Source organism: Chaetura pelagica, unplaced genomic scaffold (assembly GCF_000747805.2).
Source record: "Chaetura pelagica isolate M959 unplaced genomic scaffold, ChaPel_1.0 scaffold90, whole genome shotgun sequence".
Taxonomy (NCBI): domain Eukaryota; kingdom Metazoa; phylum Chordata; class Aves; order Apodiformes; family Apodidae; genus Chaetura; species Chaetura pelagica.
Genome location: NW_009953496.1, coordinates 12331518 through 12350703, shown reverse-complemented (window position 1 = coordinate 12350703; position 19186 = coordinate 12331518). Strand labels below are relative to the sequence as shown.

The 19186-nt window shown below is 36.8% G+C and overlaps 1 protein-coding gene across 1 annotated transcript in view; it reads right to left on the bottom strand.

Moving 5' to 3' along the window:
• The window catches only part of MYT1L (myelin transcription factor 1-like), a 135079-nt gene that overhangs the window by 53398 nt on the left and 62495 nt on the right, over window positions 1-19186 (bottom strand). Inside the window, exons 8-14 of the mRNA XM_009999169.1 lie at window positions 17328-17435; window positions 14036-14247; window positions 10641-10643; window positions 7635-7882; window positions 5043-5279; window positions 3239-3360; window positions 2251-2319 (exon numbers count right to left, since the gene is read on the bottom strand). Coding sequence (XP_009997471.1) covers window positions 2251-2319; window positions 3239-3360; window positions 5043-5279; window positions 7635-7882; window positions 10641-10643; window positions 14036-14247; window positions 17328-17435 — 999 coding nt within the window. The remainder of the gene's footprint in view (window positions 1-2250; window positions 2320-3238; window positions 3361-5042; window positions 5280-7634; window positions 7883-10640; window positions 10644-14035; window positions 14248-17327; window positions 17436-19186) is intronic.

The following is a 19186-nucleotide window of genomic DNA, read 5'->3' as shown; positions in this document are numbered from 1 at the left end:
GAAAATAGCAATATAATTGTGACGGAGGCAGGAGATGGGTTGATTTGACAAGGAGATTAAGACAGGGAGTAATGTGGAAAAACTGATGAAGGAAAAGAAGGCAGAGTGAATGAAAGTGGAAGCTGGGACTCATCAGAGTTTTAGGGGAGGAGAAAGGGTAGTTCCATGGCTGTTCTGGAACACTGGACTCCATGCTGCTTTTTCTGTAGAGTTCAGCCCTTTTGAAAAAGGGTCATATAGAACTGCTGAATTGTCACAGCTCCAAGCAAATTCAGTGGGCACTTGGCTTTGAACATATACAGCTCTCTACAGTGCAAAAACCTCTGTCAAATTGAGTACTAGTAGTCTGAAACTGAGCAACCAAAATCATATGCTTAAGTTTTCTGGCTTTAAAATGGAGATAATGCCAGTCCTGGCTTATTTCAGTGTGTAATTGCAGTTGAAAAGAAATTAATTCCTTTACAACCAAGATAAATAAATTAGGATGCAGTGGTAGTGTCAAACGTGTAAAAAAGTAAGTAGCTATATCCTGAGAGAACAGTTTGAGAAAAGTGCAGTAAATAACAGACAGGGCCACACATAAGATGATGAGGAAACCAGAAGAAATTCATTAGTTGCTTATGCTGTGATTACTGTCTGCCCTGTGCAAATAATTACTTTGCTATCCTATGGAAAAACATGTGATCAGAAAAAGGATTGCCTTGTAATGAAACTGCAGAAGTGAACTGAGTTAAGCTAGCCTGCTTAAAATTCTAACTAATTAAATTTCCTAACTTTTGTATTCATGTAACAGAGTTTTTATGTATTCAATAGGTACTATGATAACTGCTAAAATAAATAATTAATGTTAAATGCTAAGTAGATGCTGGACCTAAAAATAGAACTTGAAATATGACTTAATTTTGCACTCTGCTTAGGCAGAACTTGAAATAGGTAGAGACAATGGCATGAGACCGTGTGATTTCAAGGTCAAGTTACTTTTGTTTTTTCTTCCCAGTCTGTGCTAGGTAGGCTTGACTGCAGATGCTTGAGAAAGGTGGAGGAGATGGGGTAGTTCAGGAGTTCCTTAACACAAGCGGAAACTTCATCAAGGGTTAGAGCAGCACAGTATGTACTTAAAGTATTATTCAAGCTGCCCCATGAGTCTTGTCTGTGTTCTGTTTACGTCAGTACACTTCCTTGAACATCTACAACTTAACCTATCCCAACCTAAAATACAGATCCATATCTGAGTTTCTTTGGGGTTATGTGCCCATATCTCACCCTGCTTATACTTACATGTTTTCCCTGATCTCATTTATACACCTTTTCACATAGTCTTCTAGTAGTAGATACAAGCATGTTCTAAACTGATAGTTCCAAAACACTATTTTTGATTGGGTAGGAAATAAATTGCAATTTTTGCACCTATTGCTTGCATTTAGTGACTAGATTAGCTAAGACTAGACAAAAATCTTACTTCAGCATCTTCCTCATGCTTGCCTTCTTATAATTCCCATGCTTAACAGTTGATTTTTGCATCAAGGTATGTACTGAACTCCAGAAATGGTTCCATATTAACCACAATACAAACTCAGGAGTACCACTATCTCATAGCACCAACAAATGCTATGTAGTTCTTCCACACACCGAGTTTTGATCAAGCAGGAAGACAGACCAAAAGTCTCACAATTCTCTAACTTTCATTACTCACAACTGTCACTCCAAAGAACTGAAAGGAATTAAAAGAATGCATTTTAAGTACGGGAATAACTAAGTAAACACTAAAAACATAGTCATATGAGAAAATGCATTAAGCTGATAACAGCGATACAAACCTGCAAAAATTATGCAAACATTAGGGATAAACAAATTGTTTTCTCTTTCCTCTGATCTCTGTCTGAGAAACTACAGCACTTTACTGGCTGTGTAATCGGAAGTATTCCATCAGTGTAATCGCATGAGAATTTTCTGTTCTAACTAGCAAACTCAAGCATTCAGTAAAAAAACTTAATAGGAATTTTAACATTTAGATGAAATTCCATAAGTTCTGACTTTTGTCCATCCTTATCACCTAGTGAACATAAAAAATTAAATACTATGTCAACAGGCAGGTATAAAGCCAGCCTGTGTAGGATTTCTAGAGATTTCAAGACGTTCCAAGCAGTCTCTGCTTGTCCTTCTGCAGCAACTCTTCAGACAGTGTTTCTAATTTCTAATTTGCAGTCAAATAAATATTTAAAAATAAAATATTTTTTCTTTATATCTTACTTGAGTTCTTGTGAGCTTGTGGCCAGCATACTTCGAATGCTTTTGTCAGCCAAGGGACAGCCAGATAAACTGTAAGACATGGCAGGGCATACAAGTAAGTGAATCTCCTTATTAACTGAACACTTCCAAACAAACACAACATAAAAATTAAAAAGTAAAAGTTTGTAATGCAGAAAAGCGATGGGGCAAGTGCTGTAATATTGAATTTTGTAATATAGTTAACCCTCTGAATATATTTAGGTATCAACATTACTTCCAAAATTAAATACTGCAAATGTTCTTTTTTTTTGTTTCTCCATGACTAATAGAATGTAAAAAAAACAATATTTGAGATTCCTGGGTTAACTACTTAAATGCTTAAGAATACTTTTGAAATTTTAGTAGTCTATTTAAAAATAAAAGACGCTTATACGACACACAAATTAGCATGCTTTTAAGATCAACATTTATTACTCAAAGGGTTAACACATAGTTCAACGTTTTACTTTGACAGCATTGTTGAGGTAAGCTGAAAACAATAAATTGAAAAGACAGAATCCACCATGAAAAAAATGAAGTCACACCTTCTATGTGAGGCGTAATTACCAGTCACATGACCACTCCCATCACACCCTGGTGTTGGACATCTGCCACCAAACAAAAACAAAAACAGCCAAAATAGTAAGTATGTTTAAAAAAAAAAAAACTTTTAAGTTTCATTGTTTCCAGTTTAGCTGCAATGACTGCAAGGGGTTTTAAGCATCCTAATCGAAAAGCTGCAAAATGAACAGGTTTAAATGAAAATGGCGTCTCAATACAATATAGCATCTTTAAGAACAAGCAAATACACGTTAGCTTATCACTTTACTTAACTGGCAGTTTGAAACATTTATATGCTGCAAATGTTGCATGCTCATACTGCAAGGCGTATATGTACTCGTTTGTTTAAAAAAAGACAGAGAGAAAAGGTTAAAAGGAGAAAAATAATTTCACCTCACATTATGCTTACGTTATTAAATCCTTTTTGCTCTCTTTGCATTGAGGGTATTTGGGTTTAGGACTTGGAATTGTAACTTCACCAGGATACCTTCTTTCTTCAAGTGCCTCTTGGAAAGGATCCAAATCTTCCGGCTACAGGCAAATATACATGCATTAGTTTCAGCCAAGTGAGGTTCAACTTATGCAAAATGACGCAAAGCAGATGCCATCTCCTCTTTCATCCTATCCTGACAGAGGAAACTGATGACACTATTCCTTCACTTATTAAACTTTTAAGTAATCCTTATATATGTCAATGAAGACTTCACAATATGTTGAATATATAGGTTATTTCATTAGGAAAAAGGGCAAAACAGAGTTTTTTCTATAGCTGTTATACTATTTTGTTTTAAAAGAATTAGTGTTTTTTTCTAAAGTCTAAAGCAGAGACAAGGGAAAACAGGATGACTACATAGAGTACCTTATGCATCAAAAAGCCAGTAACATTTTAACTGTTTAGAACATCTCAAGGATTAAACAGGAGCTATCTCAACATCTATGCACAAAATCTCAACCTGGGGCAAATCTCAATGGATCTGTCTGTCAAAATATTATTATATAATTTAGGATTAACGTTTGTGATGCATTCAGAAATTCAAAACTATCTATGGGTGCATGAATTGATTTAGTGATTCCTGCAGATGGTGCTATGAACACCACAGTAGAAATAGTAAGTCCTGCTTACTCTGAAAAAAAGCATGTTATACAGTCTGGTTTACCTCACATTTCCTTGATAGTGACAGATTTCCTCCTAACTGCAGTGAAATTAATAGCAAAACTGTAATTAACACCAGAGCTAGAATGCAGTAAGTGTATCTAGTGAAAATGCCACTTTGTTATATTTCAAAGATACTGAAAAGAGTCTTGTATTTTGATTAAAACTGGCAAGAGACATACACCACACACATGATTAGTCTAATTTTCTGTTATAAACCAAGAAAAAACAAAGAACAACTTCTAGAATTCTCCAAATGGCTAAACTGCATTCATTGCAGCATTGTAAACTGAACAGTGAATAACCTTATGAACAAAAGCAGAGACAATCAAGACTTCCCAGCAGATGTCTTCAGTGTCCTGGGTGTTTAAAAGTTTGGAAAATTAAAATAAATTCACTAGCATGTTTTCTTTCTTTGCCTCTTCTGTTTAAAGGGTTTTGCCATTGTATTGGTATTATGAATTGAAAAGTAATACTTATTTCTAATATCTCTTTGCATTCTTGAAACCAAGTATTTCATTAGTACAGGCCTTTTACACACAGGAGTGTGTAAGCAATCTAGAAGATTAGCTGAAATAGCTGGAAGCTTACATTGTCCTCTGCTGCTTTTAAAAAAATTGTTTGATTTTTTATTACAGCTAATACATACTTTCAAATACTCAGAACATCATTTACAGTTTTTAAATTCAGGAGAATATCTTGTCTTGCGAGCTGATTATCCCAGTATTAGACAGTTATGTCAACATACTTATACAATGTAATGTAATCTGGATATAAAGAAATATCTTTACCACAAAAAATATTTGTTAACAAGATGATGCTGTTAGAAAACATGATTCACATTCATGGTTCAAATGTTGTCTTATGGAACTTAGTCACAAATCAGATGTGTGCCAGCATGATATAGGCCTAAAGATTAACCAGCAGAAAGTCCTTTTTGTAGAAAATCAACATTTTTAGCACACAGCAATTTTGTTTCCTCTTTCTCTCCAAATTTCAGAAATTTAATGAATTACCAAAATTAGACCGCAGCAAGAACTAATAGATGAAAAAGACATACATTAATCTCTTTGGAATCATCTTCATCTATCCTAGTGGGCTTCATTTTAGTGTAGTCCACTGGCAAGTCCCAGCAGTCACCCTCGTTCAGCTGGTAACACCGGTTATTCATCACGGCTTGCCGTTGTGGGGACATTGGCTCCAGTGGTGTCAAAATGGTACAGCAACCATCTCGCTGCCTCTGCTTGTTCATGCTCAGATCCAATGTCCCATTTTCATCGACTTCCATATCAGGATTCTGTCAAAACAAGAAAAATATTGTTAATTCGGCTTCACACTAGCAAACTGTTACCCCTCTGTGTTCTTCAATCTGATTGCCTAGCAGAATGATAAAATGCTTTTGCATTCCTGTATAGATTGTAAGCATTGAGCCCCCTCCCACACATAGCATGATGCTGTTACACAACATTAATGCTGCTAAAGTAGATTTCTTCCTGAATAGCTAATCTGACATTTGGGGGAAGAGGGGACAGTCTTCATTACCTTCCTGACACCCAGCACACAGGTGCAAAATGTGAAACGGAGAAATGCCTAAAGGTATTTTCTTGTCATTGTCTTTATACTCTTGATTAATGCTGTGACAGGTGAGTATCTGTGAAGTAACACCTGCATAATTCTTGTTTCCAGCCCTAACAGCTGTCTGGATAATTACAGTAACAAAAAACATCTAGCATCAAATAGCCTTTGTTTTTTTAAATGTTAACAGTCAATGTCTGTTTAGATGATGTCAGAAAATGAAACAGGGAGGTAGGGTACCAAAACAAGTCCTTTTGGACACCATTTACCCATGAGGATATACACTCAGATTTCACGGTTCCTCTCTTACAGATGCAAATGTATTAAAATTTCTTATACTTATCTTCATAATCAAGACATTTAGGTAGCAGAATAGCTGCAACAACAGTTGCACCAGTTTCTGCAGTGACTTAGATACTGTGAAAAATAGGGTGAGTACAGGCTCTGACTTTTTTTTTTTATAGAAACAAAACAGGTTTGTCTATTATATCAGGTGAGGAGAATTAGATATCTTAAAATGAAGATTATTTTAAAAAAATAAGGACAGATAAAATAAAAATGGCCACAGAGCATCCCTCGTGCTTTCAAATATGAAACACTTCACAAGACATTTGGTTTCAAGACGGATGTGAATGCAACTGACTCCTCTTACGGCTGATGACTTTCTCTCCTCTGAAATAACAGCAAAGCTGCAGAAAAGCACTGAATGCAAATCTCTTTCTGAATTACTGCCTTTTGTCAGAGCATATATCTAATTGGCGCTACCCTGCTAATTTAATTTAGAAAATACTTGTTTATCTTCTTAGATTCATTCCTTCAGTCTTAATATAGAGTAACACATGAGGAAAGAGTCCTCAGCCAGTTTTGATACAGAAAATATTTAGCATTGTGTTCCAACTTTTTCCGTCACATTGGTACAGAGAACAACCACATTTTTTTACCTGCCAGAAAGAGATTTCCTTCTTGAATAGTATTAAATAAATTAATATAAAAAGCAGCATTTGAAAACAAAGTCACCAGCCTTTCTGGCTCAAATCCACATTATCACTAACATCTACTGCTGTGGTTCAGTCTGTTATGAATGATCAAGGGGCTTTACACAATGAGCGGAAGAAAACCTTTGTCTATACGTAGAGGAACAGAACATGTCTGCCAGCTGAAAAGCTGTTCTATAAGCACAATAAAAACGTTTCTTTCCTCTGCACTGCATCTGTCTACTTAGCCATCTAGTGGTCTCCTATATGTAGCACTGTACTGTTTGCTTATGCATGTTAAATATTAATTTCTAAACAGCTATCAGAGCTGAAACAATGTTTATAATTAAAAAAAAATAATCTCCTGGTAAATCATTAATGAGTGTTAATAGTGCACTGGTTGTCTTAATATATGAAGCTTAACAAAAAAAGCTTTTATTTGTATCTGTATAGGCATTTCATAAAATACTGAGGCTCTGTGAACATACAGAACATTAGTGACCCTGCACAACTGTTATGCACATTTAAAGTCTCCTGTACTGGAGGATTTGTTAATTTTGAATGTATTATGCAATCACTTTAAAACTGTGATGACAGATAAGCAAGAAATTCTAACATATGAGTAGCACAGATTTCTTTACACTAGATCTTAAAGCCTTAGGTCCCATTTGCGATTTTTAAATGAAAATATATCACTAACTCTTAACCCTTTCACAAAATGTATGAATCAGACAGTGTTTAGCAAAAACATCAGCAGTACAATTAATACCACTTGAGCAACCCAGACATCATTTATAATTACAGACTGCACTAGTAAGAGACAAATTCAAAAAAGAGGGAGTACATGCTATCAGTATCGTCAGTTTATATACCGATCAGGATTTCCTGAGATCCTTGTGAGGAATTCTCACCTTTCTTTTTTTTTTTCCTTCCCTCCCTGCTTTAGCAGAGCCACCAGATTATGTTAATTTTGTGGGGGAAAAAAAAAAAAAGAAAAAAAAAAAGAGCATGATATACTGAAGCTATTATTCTATCTACCAGGGCCACAGAGCAAGTGCAGTAAAGAGAAATCTTCATCAACAAACAGAATTACTAATTTTTACCCTCGCACAGAGATCCTGAGGCTTAGTGGAGAGGTTCTGAGGCATCTCCCTGCAGCGAGTGGAGAGATTCAGAATAGCAGTAGCAGCCATGTGCGCTGCCTCCATGTCATGAGTATAGTCAAAGCTGCTCTTGCTGCAGGTACTGCTGGCACTGCTGCCTCCACCACAACTCATATTGCTGCTGCTGCTAGGGGCATAACTGCTTGTTGTGCTGCTGGTTGGACTTGAATTCTTACAGTAGCGTTTAGCTGTGGGAAGAAATATGACAAGGATGACTCAAAGGAACGAGCATGCTGCATAAGTGAAGAGAAAAACAAACTGCTGGAGGTGAAATTTATAATGAGCAACAGTAACCAATGCCAAAAAAAAGCCCACAATAAGAATGATGGCTGTATTTCTTGATTTCTGTCTGTGACTTGTATATGCTACATATGTGAGTTTATATGAAATAATCTCCTATATAAATCTGCTTCCTGTAATCATGAATCATCTGACAAACAGGCTGGATTTAGAAAACAATAAAAACACAGAAACACTGCTTTTACCCCACATACATAGTCAGACAAAAGGGTAGGATCTGCTCAGTTCATTAATTGTTATTAATGGGAGGAAACAAAACATTACAGGACCTTTTCCCATTTACATGAGCAAACTGTTAATTTAAGGCCTAGACTCCTCAGAGCTGCTGGAGATCAACCTCCCCCTTAGGCTGACAGGCTTGGTCTCTGGACCACAGTGTTACCCATACGTCCTCAAACACCCCATGCTTGCTAAAAGGTTTATTCTTCCTACATCACAGGCAAATATTACAACACTGGCCATCAGAAAGGAAAGGAACATGATGGAAGAAAGGCAGTGGTCACATGTGAGATTTACCATGGCTCGCACAAAGAAAGAAGCAGTGGCTGCATAAATGGAAACATATAAGTGAAACATCCCCACCTTCAAACAACCCAAGCACTTACAATTCTTCATAAAAACAATAAGGAACAAAGACACCCTTTCTTCTCATGCGGAGGCCACTGGCACCCAGCTGTACTCTGACTGACAGAAATCATGAGCAGCTACAGAAGAGCAAGGCACTGACAAAGTTCACATCCAGCCTATCTAAATACAATGCAACACTACTTCTAAGAAATGTTCCTTGTAGGCAAAGATGTTATAGTAATAATGGAAAACAGCCCTATTAGCCCACTTATTTCTCTGACCCTCTTCCCAAATAAACTATTTTTAAAGTGTTTATAAAGAAATGCAAGAAAGCATCAGCTCATCTCCTAAACCTAAAAACTCATGTATTTTCATGAAAAAGTAAAAAAATCCAGGTCAGACAATACAGATATGCATATTACAGTGACTACTTCCACTTAAGATGGAAATGTATACTGCAGAGATTATACCATATAGCACAGTATAACAATAACCAACTAGCATGCTGATTAGAGAGCTATACAAAAAAGGTCAGGCCCTAGCTAGAGCTCTTTCATGATGGTCTCCATTTAAATGCCAGACTCTTCAGGTGTATTTGAGCAGACATACACATAATAATCTGCTCCCATGAGCATGGGCCATTTGTGAACCACAGCTGCTTTGTCAGGCAGGCAGGGTTCAAAAGAAGAATCTGAAAGCAAAATAACTCTTGAAGAGCTTATGCCATCCTCCTTTCTTTAAAAAACTGGAAAAAAATAATGATGTTATTTTTACAGTAAAGGAAATAGTGTTTCACTTAATTCATAACAGATGGAGTTTTCTCAGGAAAGCTACATAACGCACAGGGTGTCATTTTTTTAAGTGAAGTGAATGCTAAACATTCATCACATTTCTTTGTTTTGAACACATAGTAGAACTACTCTATCAGGGTATCCACTAATATTAAAACTGTGAACTGTTTCTCAAGAGTTTCATTAGTAATATATCAGTCAGTGGTGGTCATTAAAAATTCATCATTTATCCCATGTTACTTTGTAACAGTATCCGAGACATACGAGATTTTCCCTATACTTATGGAAGGAAAAAATGGAATAATTCTGTTTCTACTGTGTTAACACAGCAAGCACCCTGTACCACTGAACTTGTCAAATTAGAAACATCTTTCAAAATTCATATGAACAGATAAGACTTCCGTCACTTGCAAAAAATGTTAGTCATGTTATAGCAGGTCACATTTAGACAAACATAAGAGACATACTGCATGGGAAATTATATGAGAATGTGTGCTAAAGGAAGGGAGGGAAAGAAGTAGTTTTATGCGAAGGACTAACTATCAGAAACTCATGCAGGCTCTGACACGGACTCCTCTGTGGCCTTGGTCAAACCATATTATCCCTCAAACTAATTTTTCTTGTAAATAGAAAGTTGCTTCTAAAATTTAGTAGTGTTGTGATTTACTTGCAAAACACTTTGAAGATGTAAAGTGTTAAAAGCATGCTATGCAATTACTGGTGTTTAGATTACCAACAATTTAAGCAAAATTCACTCAGAAAGAAATGGCCATGGTTATTTTAACTTTGCTGTAGTTGTACCTTTTAAGATGAGTCACATAACCCAGACTGTTAATTTCACATTAGCTTTTCAGGAGACAAATATCACCAATTTATAATGAACTAAATCAAGTAGATCTCTAATGAAGGGAAAGATGCATTGTTTCAATATCAGATAATTATCTTTGCTATGTTGCCCAACTCTGTGGCACAAGGTTTTGGAGTGTCCCCTATGTTTTGTGATCCAGAGTGAAACCAAATGTGGAAAACACCTTCATCATAAGAATCACAGAATTATAGAACCATAGAATGGTTTGGGTTGGAAGGAACCTTAACAATCATCTAGTTCCACCCCCCCTTGCCATAGGCAGGGACACTTCCCACTAGACCAGGTTGCTCAAAGCCCCATCCAACCTGGCCTTGAACACTTCCAAGGATGGGGCTTCCACAACTTCCCTGGGCAACCTATTCCAGTGTCACAACACCCTCATAGTAAAGAACTTTCTCCTAACATCTAAACTACATTTACCATCTTCTGTTTGAAACCACCACCACTATCAACGTGTGCCCTTGTGAAAAGTCCCTTTCCCATTAAATAACAGACACAGGTCTACCCAGCTGCATGCCCGTACTGGTCCCTGTCAGACAAGCCTGTGAGCTGATTACAAAGAGCCTCTCTAAGTCTACAAACTCCTCTTGCTAGTTAATAATGGAGGAGTGGGAGAGATCCCAACAACACAAAGCATAAAATTAAGATTATTTTGAGTGGAATTACATTCTGCTTAGGCACCCTCATCCCCAGTATTGCCTAAATACTGAATATGCTACATAAATTACAGTTTTAACAAATTTTCTGACTTTCACAGTAAGAGATAAATCTGACTTAACTTTAGATATCTGACCTAGCCATTACAAGGCTTCCTCTACAGGCTGTGGAAAAAAAAACAAAACAAAAAAAAACAACTTTCAGGCAATGACTCACCTGACCAGTTTTAAATACATACTTCAGGAGGAGATTAATTGCATCAGAGAAGTATCTAACTTTCTCCTTGGATCTGAAAGGGGTGATGAGCTTAGGTGTAGGTGTTGACATTATAGAAGTCTAGGTACAGTCCGATGAATCCCACTCCTAACATTTTCTTAGTCCTTTGATGGAAGGACACAGTCCTACTGGTGGGATGAGAGGAGCTCCTACCATCATCTGAGCAACTGAAAGTGCTGCTGTCTCCTCTGCCTGCTGTGTTCATCTATTCTTATCTCTGCTGCTGTAAACTATAAGCCTAATACCCAGTACATTACAAAACTGGTTTTGAAGGAAAAACAAGCCCACAAACAAAAGATTTCTCAATAATTTTCAGAGCATCCTAGCCCACAATATAAAGCATCCATATTCTATTTTGTTTTTACTAAAACTTACTGGAAAAAAAATCAAGAAAACAATCCAAACAACATATTTATGTTCATGTCACTAACAACCATACACTTAATGAACAGATAATGCCTTTCTCTGATGATGGAAGTACAGTTCTATCTTACAATTATAAAAGGATTGAGATATGAAGCTACTGATTTTTCAGACCCTTAGACTATTTGTCTCATCTTATATAGTCAGAAAACTTAAAGTACTGTTTACTTTCAAGTTCCTCCAAAACCTTAGGCTTACTTTCAGGATTTTTCAGTTTTCAGAACTAAATCTGCTTTCGTACCTGCTAACACACATAACAGATGTGCACTCTCTACCTCTATACTGGCTTTAGTAGCAATAATTAATAGGGGTTTTGTACAAACAAATATGAAATCACCTAGAAAAACAGCTAAGTTTCTTGAGGAAAAGTGGCTCTTTTAAGTGAAGAACCTCTTCCTGAAATTTCTTTTATATTCAGTTATTTACTGTAACTGTAAGCCAAATCCTTGTCCCACTGACAGTTAGTGTCAAAGCTTTGACTATTTTCACCATGACCAAGGTTTCACTTCATTGTTCTATGATTTTACCTGGTTTTCCTAAGGAGCTTGGAAATCCTTTGCAAATTTAAGCTAAATACGATGGAGTGTTTATGAAATATCAGAGATATGTGAATCCTAGTGTTGTCATGAAAATCACTGATAGGGTAAAAAGAAAAAGTTGGTATGTCTGTCTGGCCAAGCAGCACAAACATCACTTGGAACCAGGTACAGCATGTGCTGCCTCCTGCAGAGCCAGGAATATGGAACAAATCCATGGGAAATCAGTCTTTGTTTGGCAAACAACATAAGCCAGCTTCAGCTGTTTTGAATACACAAGAACTACATATATTTTCTGTACCAGAATGAATCACATGTACGCAGTGTCCCTCAGTTCTCTCTTTCTAACATTACTGAGCAGTGAAGCAACAGGGTTCCAATCTTATCTCCCACTAAAATTCCTCTTTATATCAAAGGCAGATTAGTGTGCATAAAGATAGTGTCCTGTATCATCCCAGCCTTTCACTAATTAAGGCCACTGTTAAACTTGTGTTTATCGTTACAGGTATTTTCAAATTCTGCTGATTTGGGGAAAAAAAAGAAAAAAAAAAAGGAAAAAAGTTTGTAATTATTTGCTGAAAAAGGATCTTAAATGAGAAAAATCTGTATCAGTTGCTAAAACATCAGTAACTTGATCTGAAAACGCACATGTTCACAGAATCCCCAGCAATCCTCTGATTACTGCAAGAGTAGATAGACCATATACACAACAGTTAATATCACATTTACCTTATATTGATGCACACTCATTAGCTTACTAACCACAACGAGAGTTAGTGCTTTACCTTTAATAATATTCAAGCTCTTATTCTGATACAGGCAAACAAGGCCAGTGCATGAGAGAGAAAAAGGGCACTTTTACTCAAAAATGTTGCCTTTCACAACTGTTCTCCTCTCACTATAGTGCAAGAACAAACCTGCTGCTTCTATGAGAAAGCAAAATATTCCAAATATCAGAAATATGAAGGCAAAAGCTACAGCAATATTCCCTTTCTCCACATACCTACCTTTGAATGTCATACTATGTGTTCAGGCAACAGCTTAAATTGTTCTATATAGTATATTTGGTTTTGCTTTCCTAAACAAAAATCTGACACCTGCCTGAAATTTCCTATGGTAGTTCATGAGTAGTATCAAGTATTTTAACCAAATAATAAACTGTTAACATTCAAAAAAAGAAAAGAAAATATTATTGTATAATTTGGCTTAATACACACACATACACACACACACACATAATATATATACAAATATCTTTCTCTGAAAAAAAACCCTGATGTCCTCAAAAGCTAAAATGCAAATCCTCCTCCTTTATCCTGCAGTTCATTTATCACCCCTAATAAAAATCCTCTTGCCTGACAGACCCCATCCATTGTTTTCTTCTGAACTGAAGTCAGTTCCAGCCTATGCCTAGGCCTGTTACTTAGGTTTTCCAGAGAATTCAACAAGTGCATTCATGAGGACAAAACGAGCAGAAATGCCTCATTAAGTAAGTAGCAGTGATTTCTGAAGTGCAATGAGATCCAGGTTTTCTACTTCCATATCCCCACAGAGCAAATATGTTATCTTTATGGGTTACCTGAACTACTGTGCAGAAGCAAGAATCCTAATGTGACCCTTGTGCCAGGTCTCCCAGATAGCAATGTAAGGACTGGCTCTATTACTTAGCTTTTATTGCCATCTCAACACATCCCAGGAGCTTAATAGCTGGAGATGTTCTTTTGCCAGTGCAACAGTCCTGAAGCAAGCACCGTTATAAAACAACGCTTTTCAAAAAAGCCTTTAAAATAATTTACACATGACAGCATTCCTCATAATACTATATGAACATGAAAACATGTCGTATTTGTATGATGTTTACATATACAACAACATGATTAACTGCAAACTTGTCTCTCATGTATAAGAGTGTGCACCTCCTACCATCATATCCTTTGGGGGATATATCCCTGGATTGCACCTTGGGAGCTATGGCTCTCTTGCCATAGGCATGGTTGTCATAACTGTTATATTCAAACGTAGTCTTAGAGTATTTCTCTAGTTCCTTGGCCAAGTTGGAGCGGGGTGTAGTGGTGGGGACATTGTTTCTGTAGCCATACTGAGGGATCTCCAATTGCTTAACAAAGCACATGGGCCTAGAAATTAAAGATATGTAAAGTTTGTTAGATGCAGTTCATTTTACTGTATCTGTGCATAATTTATAGTTCAGATTAGAAAATCTTAGTTATTTCTTGCACTCAAGAGACAGCAATATATCTTATTGCATTTGCTTAGTTTGGTTATTTTCAGCAGACAAACAATATATATTTTCTTGAACAAAGCCTAGGCAAAATTTCTTCTAATACCACTAAATATATCCTGTAGCTAAAAGTATTTAAAATTCTGTCTTAAAGTACCTCAGGATTTCCCTTTCCCCATGTAGTTGCATCACATAGCAAACATTTTGTCTTTTGGGAGGTAAATTAAAGAGGGGCAAGCAGACTGACAGAAGAAGTTTGGACAAACTCCTTCCAACATCAGAAAGAAAAAGCAGCACCAGAAGTTCCGCTTAATTAATGGAGTTTCCTCTGAATTTCTTTCAATAGAGTTGCACGCTGTTTTGCTGTGTGCTGTCCAAAGCAGCTAGTCCTGTTTCATCCCTCAATATACAAATTCACATTCATCTTGAGAAATACCCAGGAGTCTCACTATGTTTGTTGTCTTTGACCTGCTGCTTTGGAGGTCCTGCTCACCCTTAAACACAAGGTTCTGGCAGGAGCTGCAATTCCTGATACACAAAACTGCATCAACTAAATTTCTCTTTAGTTTGGAGTCAGGGAGGATAATCAGGAGAAGCCCTAACTGATCTCAGTCAGCCACTGGAGAAACCTGTGAAATCTCCATGGAAGAATGCTGTAGTGAACTTCTCCCTTGTCACTCTCTCTGCTGCATGATACCGAAGTCATCAGCTCTCAAAGCAGGCAAAGGAAGGCCAGATCCTGCAAACCCTACCTATACAAGAAAGTGCTACGCAATGCTGCACGTCTACCTAGTGCATTGAGCAGCAGGTAAAGATGATGAACAGCACACCTGAGGTGCTTCTCCTGGAATCAAGAGTCATATAATCAAGTCTTTCTTTTTTTAGCTGTTTTTTTTTCTTTACTGCATTTATAAGCATAGAAAATGAAAGGAACATTCATAGGAACATAAATACAGTCAAGACCAGAAGTATCATTATGCTGACAAAATGGAATGTGATAAATAGTAAGAAATAGGGTTTGAATGCTATGTTTTTCTGAACGAATTAATTTTCATAGACTTTAGTCAGGATATTTATGTAAAGATCGCCCAAGAAGTCATATTAGTCATACTATTCCCTTTGATTTATGTATGCTCGTTCCTTTAGACACTTCTTCCTCACAAAATACAGTGGGGTCATTTATGCAATGAGCTGATATGAATAATATTTTGATCCTGTCTCAAGATAATCTATATTTAGCTAAAAGAAAAAACAATTCAGATCCTCTACATTAAATGCAAATCCAAAATTTCTGTGGAATAGAAGTCCTACGAATTTGATTTCTTTGTATGTAAGAAATTGTAAATCCTGGTGGGATGGAAACTAGGATGAAGACAAGTATTCAAGATACAGTCTTAGAAAATCTCTGTCGGTCCATGAGTTGCCTGCATGCAAATATAAGTAGCTCCCAAGCTGTTAATCTTAAATACTTCAATGACTTAAAGGTAAATGGGAAGCAGAGGAAAAAAATAAAGTTGTCTATAAAATCTGAAAGACAGAGCAGGCTCACAAGCAAAGTTAAGATTGCTGCACCACTTCCTATGGAGTTTGCCAGCAAATCGGATGCTGCTTTTCAGCAGTTGCCTTTTTTTTTTTTATGGCATCTGACTTCAATGACTTCCCTCTAAGTGATAAAAGCCACTGTATTTTTTATCTTCTTCCATCAAGTGAGAAACTGTGTTATTCCCCCAAAGAGTGTTTTTTATTTATAGGTTTTGCAGAACCCTTCTCTAACAAAACTGTTTGGGATGCTGTATGAAAAATCGGTCAATCTGAATTCAGGGCAGTTAAGATAAAGCCCATCAAAAACAATATGAGGAAGACAAATGAAGTCAATAGGCATGACAAAAAAACTTCTGTAGATGTAAACCATACTTATGTATTCTTAGCCCTATGAAAAGATCATCAAGATTCTATGAAGTTTTAAGAGAATATTCAAACAATGATTTTGATAATATACAGAAGAAAACTTTCATTTTAAGCAGCCCTATCACATTCTAAATCTAGAAGACAGCTAAATACTAAGAAACCTATGGGATAAGTATGAAATTCTGGGAACTAAAGCTGCAGCACTTCTTCCACGCTCTTCAAGGCAGCTGGGAGGGACGTACCTGTCCCAGCCCACAGATACTGCAGTATCCATGGAGAAATTCTGCAGCTCTTGGGGCATCATCAGCATAAGGCTGGTACAATCATGCAAAAGTCTAGTTCCTTTGTGTGTATCCTTCATACTTCAGCTCCTTAGCAGTTGCATTTTTTCCACCCCTGTGTCTCGAAAGAGGAGACAATAGCTCAAAGCTGGATACACCTTTGGATAAATGAAGACTCTTCTAGGGAGGAAGACAAGAGGTATCATTATGTTCAAATTGGTTCAAGGTCCTTCTTGTATGAAAATTTAGGACAATTTTTCTCTCTTTTTATCCTTCCTGACAGTGACTGGAGGAACAGAGACAAATAACTAAGTCTGACCTTATTTTGGAATCTAAGCTATAGTTGGTATTTTTCCAAGTGTCCTACCAAAAGTTTGGTAATTCAAGTAGGGCTTCTGGTTTAATTTAAACTGATATTTACTAGTAAAAGCCTGCTGAAAAAACCAAGACTTACCGGTAAATATTAGTTTATCCCCAAAAGATACCAACTTTTTTCACATTGTTCTTAGACTTTGTACTCCAGCAGTCATCTTTACACCAAACAATGCCTAAGACAAAAATGAGCTTTTCAGCTTTACATGTATTTGCCAAAATAATTATCAACCCTCCCCCATGTAAATTGAGTGGGAAATATACACTGTGAGAATTGGATCCAGAAGCCCTAATTCTAGCCCTTCTTTAAAGGAGATATTTATGTATATACCAAGTATAAAAATATAAATTTTCAGATTAAGTGAATGTGTGATGAATTCTGCATAATAATAAGTATTATAGTGATTTCTAATACCTTAAAACCCGATCTGATGCCTGGTTTGATTTTGACACATCACAGTTCTGATGCTTCTCTTGAGCTTTAGCCAGTTTCTCTGCTGCAGCAATAGGACATCCAGAGAGGCTGCAATTACAGAAAGGAAATTTAATTGTCTTGTCCTGTGTAGTTTCACATTATAGCACTGATCCAATTACTCCTTCTCCTCCTTAGCCAGCATCAGGAAGAATCTGAAGTTAAAAGAGTTTCCAAAAGCTTTCTGGTCATATGTATTTCTTCTAGAACAGACTTCCTTTCCTCTGCTTTCAAAGTTGCATGGTAGATCTTATACCTGCTCTTCTTCTCTGACTGTACATGGGTAGATTATTCATGGTTGTCAGTCAGTGAACATGCCATTAAAAAAGGAGAAAATAAACTAGAATCTACTGTGCAGCTCTGATAGCAGACTTTTGACCTTTATGCATCTACAAATGTTGCCAGTGAAATGGCTCTTGAAGATGATTAAATGACACCACCATGTAGGCCAAATCTTGCACTCCTTCACACCGCATTCAGTTCCATTACTCAATATTTTTTTTTTGCAAGGCATAATAAAGAGTGCAAAATTTGGCCTTGGGTCTCTGTATCTCAACGATCTTACACTTAGCATTTGTTCATGAATTTCAGTCACTAAAGCATGTTTTCTAATAGTAGATAATGTCATATGAAAAGAACTTCTGCACTTGAATTCAAATTCAATTAAATTTGCAAATGCTGATTATTGAAGTAACAATAATAAGCCTGATTCTTCTGGAAAAGATTTAGAAGAGGAATAAATAAATATATTGGTGCCAGCAGATGGTGCTCTTAGTGAAGCTGTAAAAACCTGTGACCTGACAATGGAGGGGGTCCTTTCCTTGTCATAGTCTATTGCATGCTTATGTGACTGCAGCTCTCTGTTCTCCACAGGAAAAGAAATTTAAAAGAAAGGCAAATCAGTGAATTCCCAGATGTTCTCTTCTCTACAGAAAATAAGGTGGGGGAAAAAAAATAAATATTAAAAAAAATTGAAGCAGAGCAAAATGCCCCAAAAGCTGCAGAAAGGTTAGCACAGACTGCAGACTGCTCCCCCAGCCCTCCTGTGCTGCCTTAGTTTTGCAGAGGGGTGATGGGGCTCGGTGCAGGTTGGAGTCATGCCAGAGGGCAACTGTGCTCCACTGACATGCTCTTCTTTAGACACCTCAAATATTCCAGTAGATATTCAACCAGGAGTGAATGCTGATTCAAGTTGCAGCAATTCCCGTAAAGCCCTCTCAGAGGTTTTTGCTGCACCTACTGGCAGCATCACTACAGAGAAGAAAGGGGTGTCAGAGCTTATTGCAGATGGGTGGGCAACCAGAAGAGTCTTTTGGAGACATACAGTTAATATGAGGGGCTCTAGTAACCTAGAGCTCAATAAGACTGAAAGTCTAGTACCTTTGTAGTCCCTTAAGCCTTCATGCTACAACTAGGAGTGAAAAAGGAGTTTGGTAATAGGAACCTTGCATAGTTTCTTTTACCCTCGCTTCCTGGATTTTTAAAAATTGCAAAGAAATTAGCATGATCTTGCTGTTCTGTGGAAAAATTATGAGTTGTACTAAAATTGCAGTAACATTTTTATAATTTTGCTATTTGTTTGACCGGATTTAATAGGTAATGGTATCCCCTCAATAAGAATCTTATTATTAATCTTAGCTTTTTTCCTTGATCTTTCGTTTGCCTAGAATATTTGCATCTAAGTTTTCTGGCTTCTCATTTTAAAATTTAATCAGACATTTCCATAATGTTTCTTAAACAGGCAAAATTCTCATTCTGCTTTAGCTGAATAAGGATTTTGGGGTCAAGACTATGGTCAGCAG